General features: G+C 46.5%; 1 protein-coding gene across 1 annotated transcript; it reads left to right on the forward strand.

The window, feature by feature from the left end:
- The first annotated feature begins 3,880 nt into the window (after positions 1 to 3,880).
- LOC138070220 (inactive pancreatic lipase-related protein 1-like) lies at positions 3,881 to 18,865 on the forward strand. The gene is given in 12 exon segments (XM_068961367.1): positions 3,881 to 3,929; positions 4,885 to 5,038; positions 5,538 to 5,664; positions 7,566 to 7,623; positions 7,626 to 7,699; positions 8,463 to 8,571; positions 11,351 to 11,470; positions 12,648 to 12,698; positions 12,701 to 12,775; positions 14,922 to 15,030; positions 15,792 to 15,959; positions 18,760 to 18,865. Coding segments are annotated over 12 exon segments (1,200 nt in total).
- The last annotated feature ends 3,210 nt before the right edge of the window (positions 18,866 to 22,075 follow it).

Raw genomic sequence — 22,075 nt, forward strand, 5'->3', positions numbered from 1 at the left:
AAAAATCAGTTCACAAAATAATGTACAGAAGGTGTTAATCATTTATATTTTTAAATAAAATATTATATATATATATATACTTATAATGCATAGACTACCTTTGGCAGGACACACAAGAATCTGGTGAGGCATCATTTTTTAAACTCTGTATTGTATCAGCTGTAGAAGGGCATATATTACCTATCTACAAACATGAAAGAGAAAAAATTTTTAGGAAAGAAAAATTAAGTCCTAAATGCCCATAGTTCTACACATGAGTGTCTGGAGTCCACACGCACTCTCACTGCTCAACTGAGTGGCTGCTAGGGATTAAACCTTCCTTTCCTGCCCAGAGGATGTCACATCAGCTCTGATAACCTTAAGGCGGTTTCAACCGCTGAAGCCCTGACTCAGGGGTGCACATGGAACCCACAGATGAACTTGGCAGTGAGGTGAGCTGAAAGGGAAGCAGGCAAGGGAAACTAACCTCTGGGCAAACTCTGCCAGATCATGTGATGATTGTTTCTCCTGAATCTAGTCAGATGTTTGTATTCTTCTTGCTTTTCTGAAGAAAATATCTTTTTTTCCCCACCTTAAAACTGTGCCCTCTCACCATTCCCAGCCATGAAATCCACTCTGGGAATAAGGATAAAATGTCTATGAACTCTATTCATATGTGCATTCTTTCTTTCATAAATACCTGTGTTGGTCATGGTTCTACAAGCTGGGAGCACAGCAGTGGCCAAAGCAAAAGAGGCCTGTGTCCTCGTGGAATTGCATTCTAGACGGGAAAAGCAAGAATGCAAACAACTAAACAGAAAAACAAGAAAGATAATTATAACTTGTGATGAATAATGAGGAGGAAGCAAATAAGGTGCCAGGGAGCAAGGGTCTGGGTGAGAGGCGAGCAGTGGAGGAGTTCCAAAGGTGGCCAGGGTTGGCCTCACTGAAGAGGTGACATTTAAACTAATTATTGAATGACAAGAAGGAGCCAACCCCACAGAGGTCTAAGGGAGGAAGTTTCAGGCCAATGTAAAGGCCTTGAGGTGGGAAAGAACTTGTCATGTATGATGGGGGCCGCTGTGGTATAAGGGGAAAGTCAAGTGAATGGTAGGAAGAGAAGAGGTCCAGGGAAGAGATAGAGTTATCCAACATCTCCTATATAAAAAGGCCAAGACATCATTTTGCCTACAAAGTTCCAAAAATCAAAGATGTGGTTTTTCCAATAGTCATGTACGGATATGAGAGTTGGACCATAGAGAAGGCTGAGCACAAAAAGAATTGATGCGTTTGAATTGTCATGCTGGAGAAGACTCTTGAGAGTCCCTTGGACTGCAGGGAGATCAAATCAATCAATCCTCAAGGAAATCAACCCTGAATATTCATTGGAAGGAATGATGCTGAAGGTGAAACTTCAATACTTTGCCTACCTGATGCAAAGAGCTAACTCATTGGAAAAGATCCTGATGCTGGGAAAGATTGAAGGCAAAAGGAGAAGGGGTCAGCAGAGGATGATATGGTTAGACAGTATCAGCGACTCAGTGAACATGAATTTGAGCAAACTCTGGGAGATAGCGGAGGACAAAGAAGCCTTGCGTGCTGCAGTCGATGGGGTCACAAAGAGTTGGACATAACTTGGGGACTGAACAACTAAAACAACAACCACCCAATTTACCTGTTTTACCCAGGTTTTATCATAAATCTCATCCCATGTTAGTACTGCAACATCACATGTATCCCAATGTTCATCGCAGCACTGTTTATAATAGCCAGGACATGGAAACAACCTAGATGTCCATCAGCAGATGAATGGATAAGAAAGCTGTGGTACATATACACAATGGAGTATTACTCAGCCATTAAAAAGAATACATTTGAATCAGTTCTGTTGAGATGGATGAAACTGGAGCCGATTATACAGAGTGAAGTAAGCCAGAAAGAAAAACACCAATACAGTATACTAACACATATATATGGAATTTAGAAAGATGGCAATGATGACCCTGTATGCAAGACAGCAAAAAAGACACAGATGTGTATAGCGGACTTTGGGACTCAGAGGGAGAGGGAGAGGGTGGGATGATTTGGGAGAATGGCATTGAAACATGTATACTATCATGTAAGAATCGAATCACCAGTCTATGTCTGATGCAGGATACAGCATGCTTGGGGCTGGTGCACGGGGATGACCCAGAGGGATGTTGTGGGGAGGGAGGTGGGAGGGGGGTTCATGTTTGGGATCGCATGTACACCCGTGGTGGATTCATGTCAATGTGTGGTGAAACCAACACAGTATTGTAAAGTAAAATAAAGTAAAAATAAAAATTAAAAAAAAAAAAGTACTGCAACATCAAAGAAAAGCGTTTGTCTTCTCCACAGTCTTCATCAAGTGCCCCAGTACCTTCCGACATCACATAAACAGATTTCCAAAGCTTGAATACCTCATCAGTCAGGTCAACCAGATGGTTCAAGTCTGGAGTAGGGAGAAATTTATTTTCTGTTTCAGTTTATTCTATGTAAGTATTTCCCCCATTCTTGGCAGCTGACACTCAACAAATCTTGTTGATAACTTGCTCAAAATAACTGATATTCAACAGCTCCATATTTCATTCCGGATAGTTCTGGATTCAAAGCCCATTTTATCACTCATTGTCTGCATGATATTATAAGCATGATATTAAAGGCTGGTGCCTCAGTTTCCACGTCTGTTTACCTACCTAATGAGGTTGTTGTGAGACTTAAAGTCTCCATACATGTACTTTTCAAAGTACATGAAAAGTACTCTGAGCACACGTACTAAGCCTCAGTAACTGCTGGCTGCTATTCCTTATTAGTCTAAGGGAAGTCCTTTCTGTCCCCTTCACAGGAAGGGGGCCCTCTAGCCTGTGCCCTAGTGTCCTGTTTATTCAGGAGCAGTGTGGGCTTTGACAATGAGATATATTTAACTTGGAGGTGGTTAGGACACCAAAGGCTCGGCTGTGTGAACCAACCAAGCTGCTCACAGACACTTGGGTAAGTGGGTAATTCATGACAGCTTCACAAGGTAGTCTCATAGAACAGGTGTGCAAATGTCAGAGGGTCCAAGGACACTCAACAGACATTATGTGGTCTGGTGACATGGGCTTTTATGGACCCCTGAACCCAGCTATTCCAAATTATAGCAGGAGAATATGATTGCTCTTGTTTTAAACCCTTATGTTTTGAGTTGGCTCTCCCATAGCAATAGGTAATTAGAACACTAGTTAGTGGGGAATGGTAGCCAGAGGATATTACGGGGCTGTTGACTCTGTCTTCACCGCTCATATGCTCAAGCATTACTAGACTGCCAGAGAGGGATGAACAGAAGGTTTCCTTAGACCCTTCCCTTTGCTATCAGCTACTTGCAAGGGCATTTCCATCCATTCTAAGTGAGAATGGGTTCATTCACGATTAGAGTTTGCTGCAGTGTCCATCTTGGGACTCGTAAAGTACTAGATGATCAGATTAAAAAAATTGGAAAATGGGGTCCACTTGGCTCATAATTACACGCACAGGTACATAGGTGCAAAGTTAGACCTTTCATCTCCTTTTAATCAAGCATCCTACATCTTCCTCGACCTGTGGGAAGATTTGACCTCTGTTATTAATCTTGTTTTATGTATTTGTGCAGACTGAAATATTAAGTGCACACAGCATGCTCTATCATCACCTGCTCTTTCTTTGAAGAAGTGTGATAAGGCTCAAGTATAAGAAAATGGCCCACGCACTTGATCCAGGGAGAAGAAAGATCTGGAACATCCAACAGGGTAAGTCTTCCCATAGCTGTGAAGCGGGAAGGCAGGGCATAGAGCCTTGAATTGCTGAGTCTTTGCTCATTACTCTGGTTGTGCTTGGTGAAGATGAGTGTCTGAATTTCTTGTAGATGGTGAGCATCTGGACAGTTGCTCTTTTCCTGCTGGGAGCAGCCAAAGGTAAGAAACATCCCACCTGCCTTTTGGGAAGGACGTAAACTCATCATCTCAGCACTGGCCAGAGAAACCTCAGCCATGGCTGGGTTTCCAGCAGCTCCAGACAGCTCCAAGGTTCCACAGAGAAGCAGACGGGGCTGCCCCAGTGCCTGGGAGAGGAGGCAGTTTGTGGGGGACCCACCTCAGAGTATTTCTCGTCAGCCCACCTTTATGCCCAGGGTGCCTGAGGCCAGACTTTTCCAGATAACGCATTAAATCCTTGTCTGGGTTAACATATTGACTGACCAGTGCCTGTTATCATATTAGTAATCAAATAAACACATCTGAAGCTCTGGGGATAGAATTTTTTTTTTAATTCAAGGGAATTGCTTTACACTGTTGTGTTGGTGTCCATTGTACAACAATGTGAATTAGCTTTAAGTATACATATATCCCCTCTCTCTTGCCTCTGGGTCATCACAGAGCGCCAAGCCGAGCTCCCCGTGTGGTATAGCTGCTTCCAGTAGCTATGTAGTTTACACACGGTAGTGTGCATATCTCAATGCTACTCTCGAAATTCATCCCCTCTCCTTCCCCTCTGTGCCCACACATCTGTTCTCCACATCTGCCTCTCTATTTCTGCCCTGCAAATAGGTTCATCAGTACCATTTTTCTAGATTCCATGTATATGTGTTAATGTACAATACCAGTTTTTTTTCTTTCTGACTCACATCACTCTATACAAGAGGCTCTAGGAACACAGAACTTTTAAGTTTGCTGGTGGTTTGAGGCAGACAGGTCTCTGTGGGATTCAGTGGGACAGGTCCCTAATCAGAAGATGGGTGTGGGGGCCAGGCAAGGAGACAGTAGATGGAGCTGAGGCAAGACTCTGCCTGGTCTTCAGCCTGTCCCCAAGCAGGGGAGTGACCAGCCCAGCCTTGAGAGCTAATCTCTGAGCAGAGTCATCCTTTCTCTCCAGGAAACGAAGTTTGCCATGATTCTGTCAGGTGTGTCTCTGACTCCGAGCCCTGGGCTGGGACTGCAATCAGGGCCTTGAAAATTCTCCCCCGGAGCCCGGAGAAGATTGGCACCCACTTCCTGCTCTTCACCAACAGAAACCCAAACAACGTTCAAGTGAGACCTCTGCTATTCTAACATTGTTGTAAAGCAGTGAGCGGCTGTGTCTACCCGGGGACCAGAAGTTCCTTATTCCTGTACCTCCTGTCCTCCTCCTCCACCCCATCCTACCAGTTCCTCCCCCAGGCCTAGCCAGACCTGGACAGAGTAGGTCTCTGGTAAAAAAAAAAAAAAAAAAAAAAAAAAAGGCTTGAATGAATGGTTCATTTTTGTCAGAACCTCTAGCTGGTTGTGTGATTCTGGCCTGTGGCAAAGAGCTTACCATAAAAACCTACGGAAGGTAAGACCATGAATCACAATCCAGACCTAGTAGAGGTAATGATTCCTGACTTGTGAAGGTACGGCAGGGAAAGGTCAGGGTGGGCTTCCTGGAAGAGGTAGCTTTTTGCTAAACTTTGAAAAGTTGTGGCATTGGAACGGGCAGAAATGGGGCAGAAGGAGACAGGCCAAAGTGGCTGGGCTACAGAAACATGGAACCCTTGTGTGTGTGTCACGGATTCTCCTTTCCTCTGATCCATCAACGATTGAGGCGTCCAGTTTCCAAATAGCCAAGAAGACCCGGTTCATAATCCATGGCTTCATCAACAAGGGAGATGAGAGCTGGTTGGTGCATATGTGCAAGGTAGGGCCCGGCTCTAACCCCTGTGGCCTGTGCCCCAGGCATCTGCCCTTCTTTCCCATGAATGCCTCCCCCTCCCTTTATGCAATCTCAATTAGTGAACTTGGAAACAGGAAACCCTGACATATTGAGGTTTTACTGTGCAATTAAAATGCCTCCTCACAGAAATAAAAAGCCCTTTCCATGTCTCTGGACTGCATCAGCAGCCTGAAGCAATGCCATTTGCTATGTGAGTGATCACTTCCACTCGCTCATTTCTGATTAGATTATGCCTAAATGTTGTCTGCTTCATTTCAGTGAGGCTGCTTTGTATTTCCATAGATGAGGGATTATGTTCTTTTTGTTCAATTATTTCCCACTTCCCTAAGAGTCAGAGATATGTGCTATGACTGTTTATTTGAGATACGAGGAGCTAAGGCTGACCAGGTGCCCCAAATGGCAGAATGTGTGCATGCTTAGTTGCTCACAGATTCTCGTGTCCAACTCTTTTTGACCCTATGGACTGTAGCCGGCCAGGCTCCTCTGTCCATGGGATTTCCCAAGCAAGAATACTGCAGTGGGTTATCATTTCCTCCTCCAGGGGATCTTCCCTACTCAGGGATTGAACCCATCTCTCTTGCTTCATCACCTGGGAAGACTTTGCACTAAACTGCAGAATAGAAAGTGCCAAAACCCACTGTAATAGAGCGTCTTTAGGATAGACAGAAGGATAGACAATGGAATAACACACATGTGTACACGTGCACATACACACATGTGTACACATACACACAAGCGTACATGTGCAAAGGCACAGAAACACACACATAATATACCATCCACCTCTTCTTTTCTTGTGTTCACTGATTCAATGTTTTTCTGACACCTAAGAAGTTATGCTAACAGCCCGCCTGCCACACACACATTAATAACTCCAACCTAAAATGTCAACAGGAAAAGTTACAAACCCTGAAAAGTGAAATCATTCTGCATTTGACCTCGGTTTTTACCATGTTTTTAACTCTTAGTGTCGCTTCTGTCCCATCGTTAATAAGTATCTTAATGTGTAGACTGTAAGATATAGTTTATACTCTAAATTATCCAAGTTTGTAAGAGATTCTCAGGGCTGCTTTAAAAATAAAGGTCCTGAGAAAACAACTGTAGGTATTTGTGTGTGTGATCACACATACTAGTATCATGTATGTGAAAAGATTCTTGATGGATTTTTAATTTATAGCACCATTTTAGACTCAGTCGGGTCCTGTGTCTTCCCTGGCAGAACTTCTAAGCATATATCAGTTCCTGTGACATCCAGAAAGAAGTTTCCCTTTCAGAATTCTCCAATATATTTTAAATCAGTACAGTTCTATTTTTCAAATATCTGCAGTGTGTCTTTCTTCTGTGAAATACTATGCTATCCTAACTCTAAAAATAGTGACCCTTCCCTCCCACCTTAGAACTTACTTAGTGCCCTGTAGCCTGGGGTGAAGCAAGCCCAGGCTTTGTCAAGAGGCTAAAAGGACCCCTAGTGGTCAAATCCACAAAGTCAGTTAGACCCCAGCTTCCAGAGAATGAATGCACTTGAGACCTTTTCTTTGCTCAACAGGGCTCTTTAAATGATGCCCAGGTTTTATCCACCTTACTGAATCCACCTTACTGAATCTGGTCAAAGAAAACCAGAGTGGTCAGCTTTTAATTAATCTACAAGCTAGAGAGGAAACTAATTTGCCTTTCTCATAACATACCCGCTGAGGGATAATTCCTGTTGGCAACAGGATTCCTAACAAAGTCAAGTTCACCCAGTGCCCCTGCTAGGAAGGGACAGAAAAATGGCCAGTGATAACTCTCAGGGACTATTTCTGAGCCCTGGTTGGATGTGGATTCATAAGCCCCATGATAACCCCCTGGAGTCTCTCCAACACCAGAACATGTTTGAGGTGGAGGAGGTGACCTGCATCTGCGTGGACTGGAAGAAAGGCTCCCAAACACTTACACTCAGGCCACCAACGATGTGCGCGTGGTGGGTGCCCAGACGGCCCAGATGCTGGCCATGCTCAAGGTGAGTGATGGCCGGGCTGCAGAGGAGGTGCGTGACACCACTGGTCTCTGTGCAAAGATGCAACTGAGGGCTCTATGTTTAAAGAGGAAATATAATTGATAGCTCTCTCGGAGTCTTACCCCTAAAACTCACTTTGAATCGAGGCGCTGTGATCTGTAGACCTGTAGTAAACAAGTACATTTGGGTGAACATCTCTGAGACCAGCGGGTGTCAGCACTTTGAGCTTTGTGCTGTTTGTCCATCCAGTATTTAGGAGCACAGTGTCAGGAGCTCTGCCAGGATGTAAAGAGGACAACTGAGGTCCCAGGCCCTGGGGGAGTTTACAGTGACAGTAGAGTGTGATCAGGGTTCTGATGTGGGGATGGGGAGGGGGTAGCTACAAGGCTTTATAGGAGCACATGGGGGTTAGTGAATCTAGTCTAGAGAAGGGGACCCGTAATTAAGGATGTCTCCCAGAAAGAGACATCTAAGTTGAGAGCTGATGGCTAAACTGTAGATGACAACAGGAAGTTGTCTGTTTTCAACAGGCAACTTATACAGACCCAAATACAACATATTTGAGGAACTGAAAGTTCCACAAAAAGTTTGGGTAGAAAAAGAGTCTAGAAAAATAGGTGTTGAGTCAGGAAAGCTCTGAGGCTTTTGTAATGAGTTGGGTTTCATCCTAATGGCAGTGGAAGGTTTTCAGCAGAGAAGTAATGGCTTTAGGTTTGTGAAAACCGCAGCAGAGAAATATCCTGACAATACAATCTTCCCTTTCCAGTCGAACCACAGCTACTCACCTTCCCAAGTCCACCTCATTGGCCACAGCCTGGGGGCCCATGCGGCGGGAGAGGCAGAGAGAAAAACGCCAGGCCTGGGCAGGATTACAGGCAAGACTCGAGGGCCAGGGCCCCAGGTTTTGTCCCCAGTAGCCCCAGGACATGATACAAGACTCCCTAGCTTGGAGCTGGTCCAAAGGAGTCCGTCCCCTTGGCTGTGGCAGAGCTGGCTAGTCTGTACAGGGAAGCTCCTCAGAAGCCTGTCTTCGTGGCAGGGGAGGTAGGGGCTTTGTTGCCTTTGCTCCCTCCGCTCTGTCTGCATTCCTCCTTTCTAGACCCATGTTTTCTGTTGGTGTGGTTCTCTTAGCAGGACTGGGCACTCAGGAAGATGCAGAGCAAGACTGAGATGAACATGAGCAAACACAGTTAAAAAGGATCCGTGTCGTCATTCTTTGTCCCCTTCTCTGATATCAAGGGCAGAAGAGAACACAAAAATTCCACTGCCGTCATTGGCAGAAGAAATACTGTCACCATCACACCAAAAGCATCCTTTTAACCCAAGCAAAGCCTTTAAATTATGACAACAAACTACATCAATGTAATATAATCATTATGAAGCTAATATAACTATTATAGTAAGCATAGATCAAGTGCCCACTTATCCCAAATACTTTGCAAAGTGCTTTACATTTTTCTCATTTAATCTTCAGAACTAAAGAAAAAGGCTGAGGGAAGCAAATGACTCGCCCAAGGTCACACATCTAATCAGTGATAGAACTGACACTCAATACTGTTTCTCCTATCTTATGGCTTAAGCAAGGCTCTACCTTTATAAGAACCCTACCATTTATCTTCAAGAGACAGTTATGTTTGTGTCTTTACAACTTCTCTGATAAAATCTTCAAAGACAACTGCTAAATCCAGGAGTCCTGTCAAGAAGGAGATATAGTCAGTAGTGTCCAACTCTTTGAGACCCTAAAGAGCCTGGAAGGCTTTGCCACAAGCGTCACCATATAGTCAGGGAAAAATAATACTAAATATTTACTTACACACCCATAACAATGTGCCAGGCACTTTGTTAAATGCTACATATCCTATTTCATTTAATCTTATCATAGCTGAATTATTACCCTTATTTTATAAATAGGGAAACTGAGGCATAGAAAAAGCCAAGTGATTCACCCAAGGTCATGCAACTTGCTCAAGAAATAGCCAACCAGAGCTTTGGAGCCAGGCAGCCTAGTCCCAGAGGGCCTCCCAGAGGGTGCTGGTGGTAAAGAACTCGCGTGCCAATACAGGAGACATACGTGGGTCCGATCCCCTCATCGGGAAGATTCCATTGGAGGAGGGCATGGAAACCCACTCCACTATTCTTGCCTGGAGAATCCCATGGACAGAGGAGCCTGCCAGGCTATGGTCCATAGGGTCATAAAGAGTTGAACATGACTGAAGCAACTTAGCATATACGCACACATATATGCATCCCAGTCCCAGAATCTGTGTTTTGAATCAGGATACCTTACTACTTCTCCCCTTTTCCCTTCAAACTTGGGAAGGGAATTCCCACTTGTGTCCATGGCACACAATTCCCAATTGTGTCCATGGCAAACCCGTTTGCATGAGAGTCTTCTATGTGGGACAGCAATAAGAAGCAATCACAGGTAATGAAGGTCAGAGCAGAGACCTGCTACTTAATGTGGCTGTTCTTTATCAATGGTCAGCAACTGGGATTAAGGGCATCATTCAGATATAGCTCTCTGTATCAGATGAAGTCAGAATGACAATGAATAGTTGAAATTTTCAGCCAGACTCATCATTTGGCCCCACAAATGATGCAATATTTTTATTGAATGTGAGCATAATGACTTTGCAGGGATGAACAACAGCAAAGCAAATGTTAAGGCTGAGGACCAATGTGTTTGTCTTTCATGACTTTATGAGGCTTTGAGAGAATAGAGTAGCCTAGACTCTCCATCAGTAACAGCCAAGCAAGTTCAGGCCAGGTCTGGAAGGTGTGCTATGATAGCGACCACTTGGCAAGAGTTTGTAGGGGCCAAGGAAGGTTCTAAGAAGGAGCAAGGCATCATGAGAGTGAAAGGGGTGCTCACATAAAGCCACCTAAGGCTATTCAGGCTTCCTTTTTATTTGCCTAAGTCTGTCATGAGAATGTCCTTGCCTTTGCTTTTGTCATGTCTGGGAGGTCATGTCGCATCTGATTGTGTCCTCAAGAACCTCCAGCCTGGTGCCTGGGACACAGGACAGCACAGAGGTTAGAGGCCTGGGCTCCAGCACCAGGGAGGCTTGGGTTTAAATCCCAGCTCCGCCACTCCTAGCTGAAATCTGAAACCTGAGGCTGGAGTCTATATGGCTTTCTGTAATTAAGGATGGTGTGTTACCCATCTTTGAAGAAAAGTGAAAGTGTTAATTGCTCAGTCATGTCTGACTCTTTGCGACCCCATGGACTGTAGACCACCAGGCCCCTCTATCCATGGGAAATCCTGCTTGCATGAGAGTCACCACTCTTGTCCATGGAAATCACATGGACAGGCAAGAAGACTGGAGTGGGTTGCCATTCCCTTCTCTAGGGGATATTCCTCATCCTGGGATCGAACCTGGGTCTCCTGCATTGCAGGCAGATTCTTTACTATCTGGGCCACTAGGGAAACCCCTGAAGAAAGGTAAGGGTTATAGGGACAATACACATAAAGAGTTCAAAACATTTCCCAGCAATCAGAAAGCAGGCTTTCTATGTTAGCTATCATTTTGTGTCTGGATTTTGGACTTATCTTAAATTTCTGAGTATAGAGTCCCATCCCGCTTGGAGGGAAAGGCCGAGAAGCTGTCACAGGACCCCGGCCACCTGTGCAGACTTCCTCCTCTACTTCCCCAGGAACCCGGGACTTCGTGGTTTGCAATCACTTGAGAAGCTATAAGTACTACTCAGAGAGCGTCCTCAATCCCAGTGGATTCAGCGCATACCCCTGGGCTTGCTACAGGGACTTTGAGTCTGTAAGATGTTATCCCACCTTGAGTCCCACGGTGGTGCTGTTGTCCTGCTGTGTTGGGGTCTGCAGTACTCTTCACCAGTTTCTGCTGCTGCTGCTAAGTCACTTCAGTCATGTCCGACTCTGTGCGACCCCATAGATGGAAGCCCACCAGGCTCCCCCGTCCCTGGGATTCTCCAGGCAAGAACACTGGAGTGGGTTGCCATTTCCTTCTCCAATGCATGAAGGTGAAAAGTGAGAGTGAAGTCGCTCAGTCATGTCTGACTCTTAGTGACCCCATGGACTGCAGCCCACCAGGCTCCCCCATCCCTGGGATTCTCCAGGCAAGAGTACTGGAGTGGGGTGCCATTGCCTTCTCTGTCACCAGTTTCTGATCATCCCTTTTTTTTTGGCACTGCGTGTCAGTGTTCACGTGGAGTGAACCCCTCTGTGGAGTGAAGGGGAAAAAACCTTTAAGCAGGAGGTAGCTACAATTCTAGAAGAGTTACATGGCAGAGGATGATTCTGGGAAATCAGAGAGTAGAGCAATCAATTCAGTGATCTAGGAAGGCTTCCTGCTGGAGGCAAAGTTTGAATCTTGCTTGGAAAATCATAGATTTTAGAAGGAGGAGAAGGAGTGCGGATTTCTGACTAAAGCAGAACAAAAATAGAATGTGCGAGAGAAGAATATACACACCAGAGGGAAGAAAAGCTGGGCGCCAGGCTGGGGGCTGGGGGTGGGGGTTTGTGTCTTGTGCAGCTGGCAACGAGAGAGACAGAGTAAATGATACGCTCGAGCCTGGTGTGACCATCTCCCCCCAGCTCCCCATTCAGCGACATCATGTTGGTAGCCTGAACCTGGCCACAGTCAGAGAGTATTTATAGCATGGAAATTGGTAGGCATTACAAAGGACTTTTTGTTCCAGTGTTGCCTATTAATCATTCACCAGCATACCACTTGATGGAACCCATATTAGATCTAACCTGAGGAAAAGGCATCAGTGTTTTCTGAACCTCCTGAAGAAGTCCTAACGTGATGTGCCTCAGGCTTGGGTACCACACCCTAGATGAAGGTAGTTTAGAGACCATCTATTCCGGTCTCCTTCCAGTTATAAAAGAGGAAACTCAGAATGTAAGAAAATTGCCCAAGATATCATAGAGAGACAAACATACCTTACAGCCAGGTCCATCTTTCTCATTAAAACAAGTGCTTCCCCTGTCCAGGTGAAGGGTGTCCTGCAGATGGGATGCTATGCTGAGATTTGCTGGCAAGACACATGAGGAGCAGCAGAAGTTCTTCCTGAACACAGGAGATTCCAGCAAATTTGCCCGTAAGTTGTGTTGTGACTTTCGTGCCCTGGTAAAGAAGGTTTGGTTTCTGTTTTACATAAACATAAATAACCTGAAATATTTGTGGGTACATTTTATCTTAGTAAAAGGACACATCCACTCAAACTACCCCATTTAAGACTCAACTGAGAATTTAGAAAGGGTCTGCTTTACTTCCAGTTTATTTCTATGGCATAAAATGAGCTCACACAAATAGCATGGCTAATGGGCTAACAGCGATTTACATGTTTCTGTGGCCATCTTCTCTGAACTTTTGCCACCCCACAGTCTTTTGTTCTCAAAAATTGTCTCATCCACATCTGTTTTCCTATTCATTCAAAATTTATTTGATACCAACTCTTTGCCTGTCCAACCCACTTAGAAGCCCAACTCCACTCTCTCCATTTCCAGCCTTCTGTACACGTGTCTCTCTTGATCATGGGTGTGGGGGAGGGGTGACTGTCTGGTGGAGGGTGAATAGGAATCAGAAAGGGGTAATTTCTCTCCAAATTCAGCTGAATGAGCTCAGACAAAGGGTAGAGATGGACATGTTTCAGCCACTTTGTGCCAATCTGCCCATGAAAGTTCCTTAAGACATTGCGCTGTAAAAAAAAAAAGAGAGACTGTGTATATACAAATACATAAATATAATACAAGTCTTATATAGTACTTTAAGTCAGGTTTATTGAGATATAATTTATGTACAGCAAAAGTCAGTCTTTGTGGTGTATAGCTGATTCTATGGGTTTTGATAAATGAATAGTCATGTAGCCATCTCCACAGTCAAGATAGGGAATATTTCCATCACTGTATACATATTTATTTAAAAAGACGTTGATGAATCAATCCTTCTTCTGATGTAGTGATGCATGAAATACATGCCCATATTTTAAAACAACAAATTAAACATTCAAAAGCCATATATTCATTCCTCAACTAACATTTATTTATGGACCACAGACTGTGCTAGACATAGGGGGTGCAGGGAGGATGTAAATACTCTGGTATGAAATTTATAATACAGCAGAGAAGATGGAAACTGAGCAAGCAGCTCCAAGTCCATTGGGCTTGGCAGATTGCTGCTGGGATATTGGGGGGACAGAGCACACAGCCTTGACCAGGGGAAGGAGGAGAGAAAACACCTCTCTGGATCTGAAGGACACGTGGAAGTTAGGCAAAGGGTGTGTGTGGGGGTGTGTGTTTACATTCCTACGTGTGCATGCATGGGAATGTGAGTGTGTATGACTATGAGGGTGTATGTGTACATGTGAATATGTGTGTGCATGTGTGTGTGTATGGGATTTTCCAGGTGGTGCTAGTGGTAAAGAACCTGCCTGCCAGTGCAAGAGGTATAAGAGATGTGGATTCAATCCCTGGGTCAGGAAGAGGCCCTGGAGGAGGGCAAGGCAACCCACTCCAGTGTTCTTGCCTGGAGGATCCGTTGAACAGAGGAGCCTGGTAGGCTATAGCCCATAGAGTCTCAGGGACTAGGACACGACTGAAGCGACTTAGCATGCACGCACGTGTGTGCTTAGGTATGTGTGTGAGTGTGTGGTCATAGGTGTGCAGGTTTGTGTGCACATGTGTGTGCTCTTAGGGGCCAAGACAACTCTTCAGGTATAAATCTTGATGACCTCTGTGCTGGAGACTGCTCAAGACACAGAGAAGCAAAGGAAAGACAGACCTGGCCCTTGAGACTCTGAGGACAGCACCCGGAGTTGCCTTTCGAATGCGGGGACAAGCGCTCACTCCTTCTCTTCTCACCTTCACTCACACTGCTGTCCTTCTAGAGGGGAGCTGCCCAACAGAACTCTAGTTCGCGGTGGCGATGCTCTGTGCGGCCCAGCACAGCAGCCATCAACCATGTGTACCAATTCAGCACTTTCCATGTGGCTAAGCAAAGTGAGGGTTTTTTTTTTATTATTTGGATTTAAATTTAAGCAGCCACATGTGACTAGTGGTCCCTTTACTGGGGTGGGGCCACTGCCAGATGCGTGCTTCTCCTTAGGGCCTAGTTCCAGTTGTAGGTTAACATGTAGAACTTTCTATCTCAATGCCTCAGTGTAAGGAGTGGGGAACAGGGATCTGAGATGTGGGTTCACTATCTTGAGCATGAATAGACTAATCTCATTTCTGTGCGCCGTGCAGGCTGGAGATATGGCGTTTCTCTAACACTGTCTGGAAGAACAGCCGCTGGTCAAATCAAAGTTGCTTTGTTTGGAAATAAGGGAAACACTTGTCAATACAATGTCTTCAAGTCAATTTCCTTTTTTGACACCATCTCTCACTTGGTGATACACAGGCAGTTCATAGGCATGCACTGACATGCTTGGCATATTTTTCTGAATGGCTCTTAAGTTGTTTACTTTATATACAGAAGCTAATTTCAGATTTCTGCTAACAAGTGTTCTATTCTTTATTATAAATCCAGGCATTTAATTCTTTTTCTTTCAATAGATAAGATTTTTTTAAGATTAAATCTAATGTTATCCCAGATATCATGTTTTCTGACTAGCCTAGTCACACATGTGTTTTGTGTTAAAATAAGTGGATAACTTGTTATTATACAAATAATTCAACCAGAAAAATATGAAAGAATTACATGATTTTCTATAACAAAGTTTTGAAGATAAATGAACTTACATTTCAAGAAACAATATTTAAATAGTAGTTTGAGGAACTTCCCTAATGGCCCAGTGGTTAAGATGCCTAGCCTCCACTGCAGGGGGCACAGGTTCGATCCCTGGTTGGGAAACTAAGATCCCACATGCCATGTGGCATGGCCAAAAATAAAATAAATAGTTGCTTGAGACTGATGGCATTGTAACTGAGTTTTTCATTTCATTTCATTCAGATAAAGGACCTTTATCTGAGAATTAATTTGGAAAAATTATTCAGTTAATCTTGAGTAGAGAAAAGTGGCAGGAACTTATATGTTCATTAGAACTTATGAATGGGAATGTTTCAGTGAATGGGAATGAACAGTGAATGGGAATGTTTCTATTTCTCTATTTCAAGTGGGATTATCAAACCAGGCTCCACCCTTTCCAGTGAATTTGATGGAGATATTGATGTTGGAACAATTGAGAAAGTCAAGTTTCTTTGGAATAACAATGTGGCAAACCCAACCCTCCCGAAAGTGGGTGCAGCCAAGATCGCCATGCAGAAGGGAGAGGAGAAGACAGAGTAAGCGTCTTTGCTGGCTTATTCCTGAGGATGTTGGTAGAAAGTTGCATTTGTCATGGAAACTCACCCCAGAAGGCCAGTTAAGGTTCAGCCAGTGTCCTCAGCACTCTCTTTGGGAAGCACAGATGATACAGCTCCACTTTTAGTGAAAACCCGAGGAGGAAAAATAAGACAGAGAAATAAGAAATAGTTTCTGAGGGATATAAGGTTATAAATATGGGTTGGGAGATGGCTACGTGTTAAAGAGGGGACGATCCATGAAGGCTCAGCAATAGAGGAAGAAATCAGTTTTAGCAAAAGATATAAAATTTGAGATGAGACAAGAGAGAGCTGAGGTGTCCATATTTGCAGAATATTCATCCTGACCCATGATGTCCCCAACATCCCAGCTGTGGGGGATATGGGGGTAATGAGCAAAGCTCGGACCCCAAGTCCAGCCAGGAGGACACCTCTTTGTGGCTTGGCAGAAAGGGGCTCCTGGGCTCTTGGTCACTGACTGAGGTTTTGGAGGTCTGGTGGGGTCACTAGCTTCAGGCTCCAGAGAATGTCCCTCCCCTGGGCAGAGGGACAGCAGGGTTGGCAGAACTCACAGCCGTCCAGAGGCTGGATGACCTCTGTGAGGTTCTCCTTGTCTCTCTGAAGGGAGGATGGAGAAGCTGGCCCAGGCAGGTGGTCAGCAGAACAAGAAGGTCCTCTCAGAGAGAGCACAGCACCGAGGAGGTGGGTGGGGAGCGCTGGGCAGGCCAGGGGTGCAGCCGAAGCCTCCCCTGCTGGCCCCACCAGAGAACACTGGGGCTTGAAGGCCAGTTCCCCAGGCCCTGTAAGGAAGTAGAACCATTGCCTGCATCCTGGGACCATGTGATTAAAATCAGGTCAGAAGAATGTGATCTCATTGGAATCTTTACAACACGAGGGCGAGGCGTTCCCAGGAGATGACTTGCTCACAGGTAGATCTGAGAAAGGAAAAAAAAAACAAGACCGAACCAACCAGGGCGATGCACCCTGCAGTGTCTTTCTGCACTTTCTAGAAACGGAACAGAATGTGGCTGAGGCCGTGCCTGAGGCCCTGAGTCCTTCAGCTGCCACCTCAGCTCTCCAGAGGCCTATGTGCAGGTTCCCCACCTGCCAACTCCAGAGGGGATCTATCCAAAAAAAGCTGGATGGTGGACATCTGATATTTTAAATATAGGAAGATCGAACCTCACCAACTAGTCTGGGGAATAACAATGCTGAATTCATTAACTTATTCAAATATTTTGCTGTTGGGAAAACAGCCAATAAGTAACATTTTAAAAAATAATAATAATTGGGAGACCAAAGAAAAGTAAGACTTTGGTCCAACTTCCTCTCAGATATCCCTCAGATTTTTTTTAGTTAATATGTGGAAGTTATTGTGGTTTCAAGTCCTACCAAAGAATCTGCTGACAGGAATTCCCTCCAGTGACATGGTGTCAAAAGAAAAAAATGTAGCTTTCTCCCCTTTATTTCTCTCTCCCCCCAACACTGGCCTCCTCCCTTCCTTCTTCTCCGACTTGGTTAAGTGCCAGGTCTGCCAGGAGTACAGGAGGGGGATGCAAAGACCGAGGGGAGGATGCTCTGGAGGGCTTAACAATGTAGCTGTTGGAAAATTAGACTTATAATTCATGCAAAAGGTCAAAAGCACAATAAGAACTCCGCATGAGGGGCCCAAAGAGAGTGGCTGGGAAGGCAGGCAGAGGGTCCTGGAGGAGAGGAGGGGCAGGGGGAGGCCAGGCTGCTGAGGGTGGGCCTCCCGTGCAGAGGACCAGAAGATGATTAGGTTAGGGTTAGGGCTTCCCGGAAAGACAAATGAAATACAGAGGGAAAATGGGGAGGGGCCAGTGAAGGTGAGGAAAGAGGATGAAGCTTCAGAGCTCATAGGTGGTGAGACCTGAGAGAAGCCCATGTTTCTTAGAAGAGCTCTAACCATCACCGCTTACATCTGCCATGTTTTTTAATTAACTGTAAAGCTTGTTTACATGTATTGTCATGAGATGTATTATCAACATGGAATTCTCAGTAGTCACAGGAGAGAGCTATGCCCTCTTCTACAAATGACACCAGTGATGAGACTCAAGTAACCAGCTCCCTGTCATGTTGGGAAGGCAGACAGGCTGGGGAGCCCCAGCAGAGAGCAAGGCAAGGTCACGGTAGCTTTGGAGTTGACCCAACCGTAGAAAATGTGGGCCATGACGTCAGCTAGACCTGTATTTGCATCTTGGTCCTTCCACATATTAACTGAGAGCCTTCTGTGCCTCAGTTTCCTCTCCTGTGATGTAGGACTCGTGACAACACCTCCGCATACGTGTGCTGTGAGAAGGAAGTTCACATCGCATGCACAGTGAACAGCTCGTGCCTTTGCAGCTAGTAGGACCTCGGTCTACTGTCGCAACTGTATTTTCTGGAGCTACTGTAAGGTTGAATCGGGTCCTCCGAGTGACTAGGCAAGAGTGAGTCCATCTGTAAATCCATATGCCAGGGTTTTGGGGTGTTCGCCTGGGTTGTGGAGAAGGAGAGCTGTGAGAGGCTCAGTCCCTGCTCCGAGGAGCTCACAGTCCTGGCTGTCAGAGTGTCCAGAGACCATCCACCCCCATCGTGTCCTGAGACCAGCCAGCCATTCCCACTGGAAGCCCCCAGGCAATCAGCCCCTCAGTAACTGTTCGAAGCTACCAGCCTAGGGCAGCCTTTTGAATTGGAAATCAGCCATTACCTCCATTGAATGAGGCCAGTTGCCAGGTAAGGATGCCCCTGCACTTAGAAAAAGCATTCCTTTTCTCTCCAGACACAGTTTCTGCAGCGAAACTGTCCCATGTCATGACACCGTGAGAGAAGACGTCCTGCTCACTCTCATGCCCTGTTTAATGCCAGGCTGGTGCCGCTGCCTGTGACACCAATAAAATCTGTTCATGCATCTGTCTGCTCACCTCTGTTGCTGATGTCAGCTACCCCCTCTGGGACATTTGGAAACTGAATATTTTTAAATGTCCTGCACATTTTCTATATATTTGGATTTCCTGCCCTTGACCTCCAGTTACTACACCTTCTCCCCCGCCACCCCACCCAGTTTCCTTGGTCCTTGTGCCCACTGTCTTCTCCTCACCTGAGGGGGTGGCAACAAGCAGCGGAACTAGAGGGTGGGCGTTGAGGGGCCTCAGCAGAGCTTTAGCCCTGCCCCTTCATCTACAAGTGAGGCAAGAGTCCCAGAGCGGGTTTGGGGAGGGTGGCAGGGGGGTGTTCGCTGTTCGAGCATACAGAGTGGGTCACTGTCCTGCCGTTGGGACTGAGGGTCAGGCCTCAGACCTTGGCTGCCTTGAGATCACGGAAGGCCACGCTAGGACGTGGCCTCTTTGTGGTGGTGAATTGGGTAGTGATGGGCCCACCCAGAAGCTTTGGCTCTTGGTGAGGTTAAAGGGGCTCCAGCTTCCAGAGGCTGTGGTGGGAACGTTTGCAGAGCATAGACGGTCTCCCAGCCCCCACCCCACCCTGCCCCCTGCGGTCCCTGGACCGAGGCTGCCTCAGAGCCTTCTCTCTGCCTGCAGGGTGGCGCCATCCTAGGCAGGATCAAGTGCTGAGAAGGGGTCCAGGGAACAGCTTCTGAGGGGAGTGTCCAACGCAGACTCTGCAGAGAGGGACTTTTCTGACATGGGAGGGTGGGTATGACTCAGCCAACCAGACCTCACCATGAGTCCTAACCCACAAATGTATTCTGTACCTGGTGCAGGGAGGGGTCTTCAAGGTGGTCCAGCCTGTCCCATGATCAACCCTGGGGGGGCTCTGAGGGACCAGGAAGGTCATTGCCTCCGCTGAGTATCTCCCCTCTTGGTCACCCAACCACCACAGCAGTTTCTAACCCTGGTGGCACGTCAGGTATTACTGAGCTTCAGACTTGAGGGCAGGGCTTCCCTGAATGGCTTAGTGGTAAAGAATCCACCTGCCAAGGCACGAGACATGAGTTCGATCCCTGGTCTGGGAGGATCCCACAGAGCAACTAAGCTCGTGCACCACCACGATTGAGCCTATGCTCTAGAGCCTGGGAACCACAGCTACTGAGCCCGGGTGCCACAGCTACTGCAGCCCCCACACCCTACAGCCCACGCCCCACAACAAGAGGAACCCCCGCAACGAGAAGCCCATGGACTGCAACTAGGAAGCAGCCCCAGCTCGTTGCAACTAGAGGAAAGCCCGCTCAGCAACAAAGACCCAACACAGCCAAAAATAAAGAAAGAAAATTATTTTTAAAGAAACAGAAAACTCGAGGTCGAGTGGGCTCCAGAACAGTCCTTACAAGCAGAGAGTATGATGAGGATTTACCGAGCAACTGTAGGAGAGGCTTCATAGTAAAGGGTAGGGGGCGGGGGGTGGTGCTCAATAAACAGTGTAATGAGGAGGAGGGAGCACCGAGCAGGAGAGACCTGGCCCTGGCCAGGAACCCACTCTGGACGAGGCGGCAAATTCAGTCAACAGGATATAGACTCTGCAGACACTCCCAGTGCCAGCTCTGTGCCAGGCATTGGACTGAGGGGAAGCGGCCTACCGTGAGGCAGTGCTCTCGGCGTGCCAGCATGCAAACAAACACAGCCCTGCTGCCCTCTGCCTGCCAAAAGCAAGGCGCATCCCAGGATAGGACCCAGAAGAGGCAGGAGCAAGACGGGGAAGGCTCCATAGAGCCGGGAGTTCTAGGCCCAGGCTTGCAGGAAGACGGCCTACTGAGACTGCAGGCTGGGAGGCCAGCAAGGAGGAGGAGGCCCCTGCAGACTTCCAGGGGAACAGTAAGGAGACCCTCCTTGATGGGAAAGACCCTGATGCTGGGAAAGATTGAAGGCAGGAGGAGAAGGGTTGGGGACAGAGGATGAGATAGTTGGATGGCATCATCGACTCAATGGACATGAGTTTAAGTAAACTCCAAGAAATAGTGAAGGACAGAGAAGCCTGGCATACTGTAGTCCATGGGGTCGCAGAGTCAGACACAAGTTAGCAACTGAACAACAACAACAATGAGACCCTTGGAGGGTGGTGCATGGAAGTAGGTATGATGGAGGGGATGGTGAGAGGGCCCCCCTGCTCAAGGACAGCTTGCCTCACCTGCTCCCCAGACTAACAGATACAGGCAATAACTTGGAGGAAGTGATTTTAAAACAGCAGGAAAGCTAAGAAGAGACTGAGGACAGGGAAAGCAAGCTGCTGAGGATCCCTTAGGTTGTTGGCCGCACCATAAGCACACAGTGGAGGCTCTGCCCTGAGCCTCAGGTGACCTGAGTGACCTTGGATTTGACAACAGGTGCAGTGATAGCCATACACCCCAGGGACATGGAGGGCAGCTGTTGGGGCCCCAAGCTGGAGTGGGGCCTCCAGGTCTCTCCACCCAAGTTCCTCTCCTAGACTAAGCGTAGGTCCTGTTATCAGAGATACTTCCTGAGAAAACTCCCAGGAAGGTAGAGAACAGAAGGCCCCACAATTAATGCCTTGGATGCCGTGTGCGTCACAGAGCCCAGTGATAAGGCCCGGTAAGAATCACAGACCTGGAGACACACAAAACCTGGAGGGCCTTCATTAACTGAACACAAACAGCACACAACACAGCTTAGTCAGAGCAGGGAAATGAGGAAAGAGAGTAAATGAAACACTCTAAGAAGAAGGCAGGAAGGAAGCACGCCAGTGAGAGCAGAGGTCTTGGGCTGGCCACGGGTCTTGAGACAACCATGAATGGGAAGTCGCCCCCTCCTCTGACAGGGCCTCAGACAGTGTCTTATCTGCAACAGGTCAGCACTGTGGGATCAAGTCCTCCAGCAAAGAGCCTTCTTTTTTTAAATTAACTTTTATTGGAGCATAGTTGCTTTAAAATGTTGTATTAGTTTCTACTGTACAGCAAAGTACATGAGTTATATACATATATCTTCTTTTTTTAATTTCCTTCCAATTCAGGTCACCACAGAGCACTGAGTAGAGTTCCCTGTGCTATATAGTAGGTTCTCATTTATATTTTATACAGAGCATCAGTTCAGTTCAGTTCAGTTGCTCAGTCGTGTCCGACTCTCCGCGACCCCATGAATCACAGCACACCAGGCCTCCCTGTCCATCACCAACTCCCGGAGTTCACT

The sequence above is a fragment of the Capricornis sumatraensis genome, chromosome 23, assembly GCF_032405125.1.
Source record: "Capricornis sumatraensis isolate serow.1 chromosome 23, serow.2, whole genome shotgun sequence".
NCBI classification, from domain to species: Eukaryota; Metazoa; Chordata; class Mammalia; order Artiodactyla; family Bovidae; genus Capricornis; species Capricornis sumatraensis.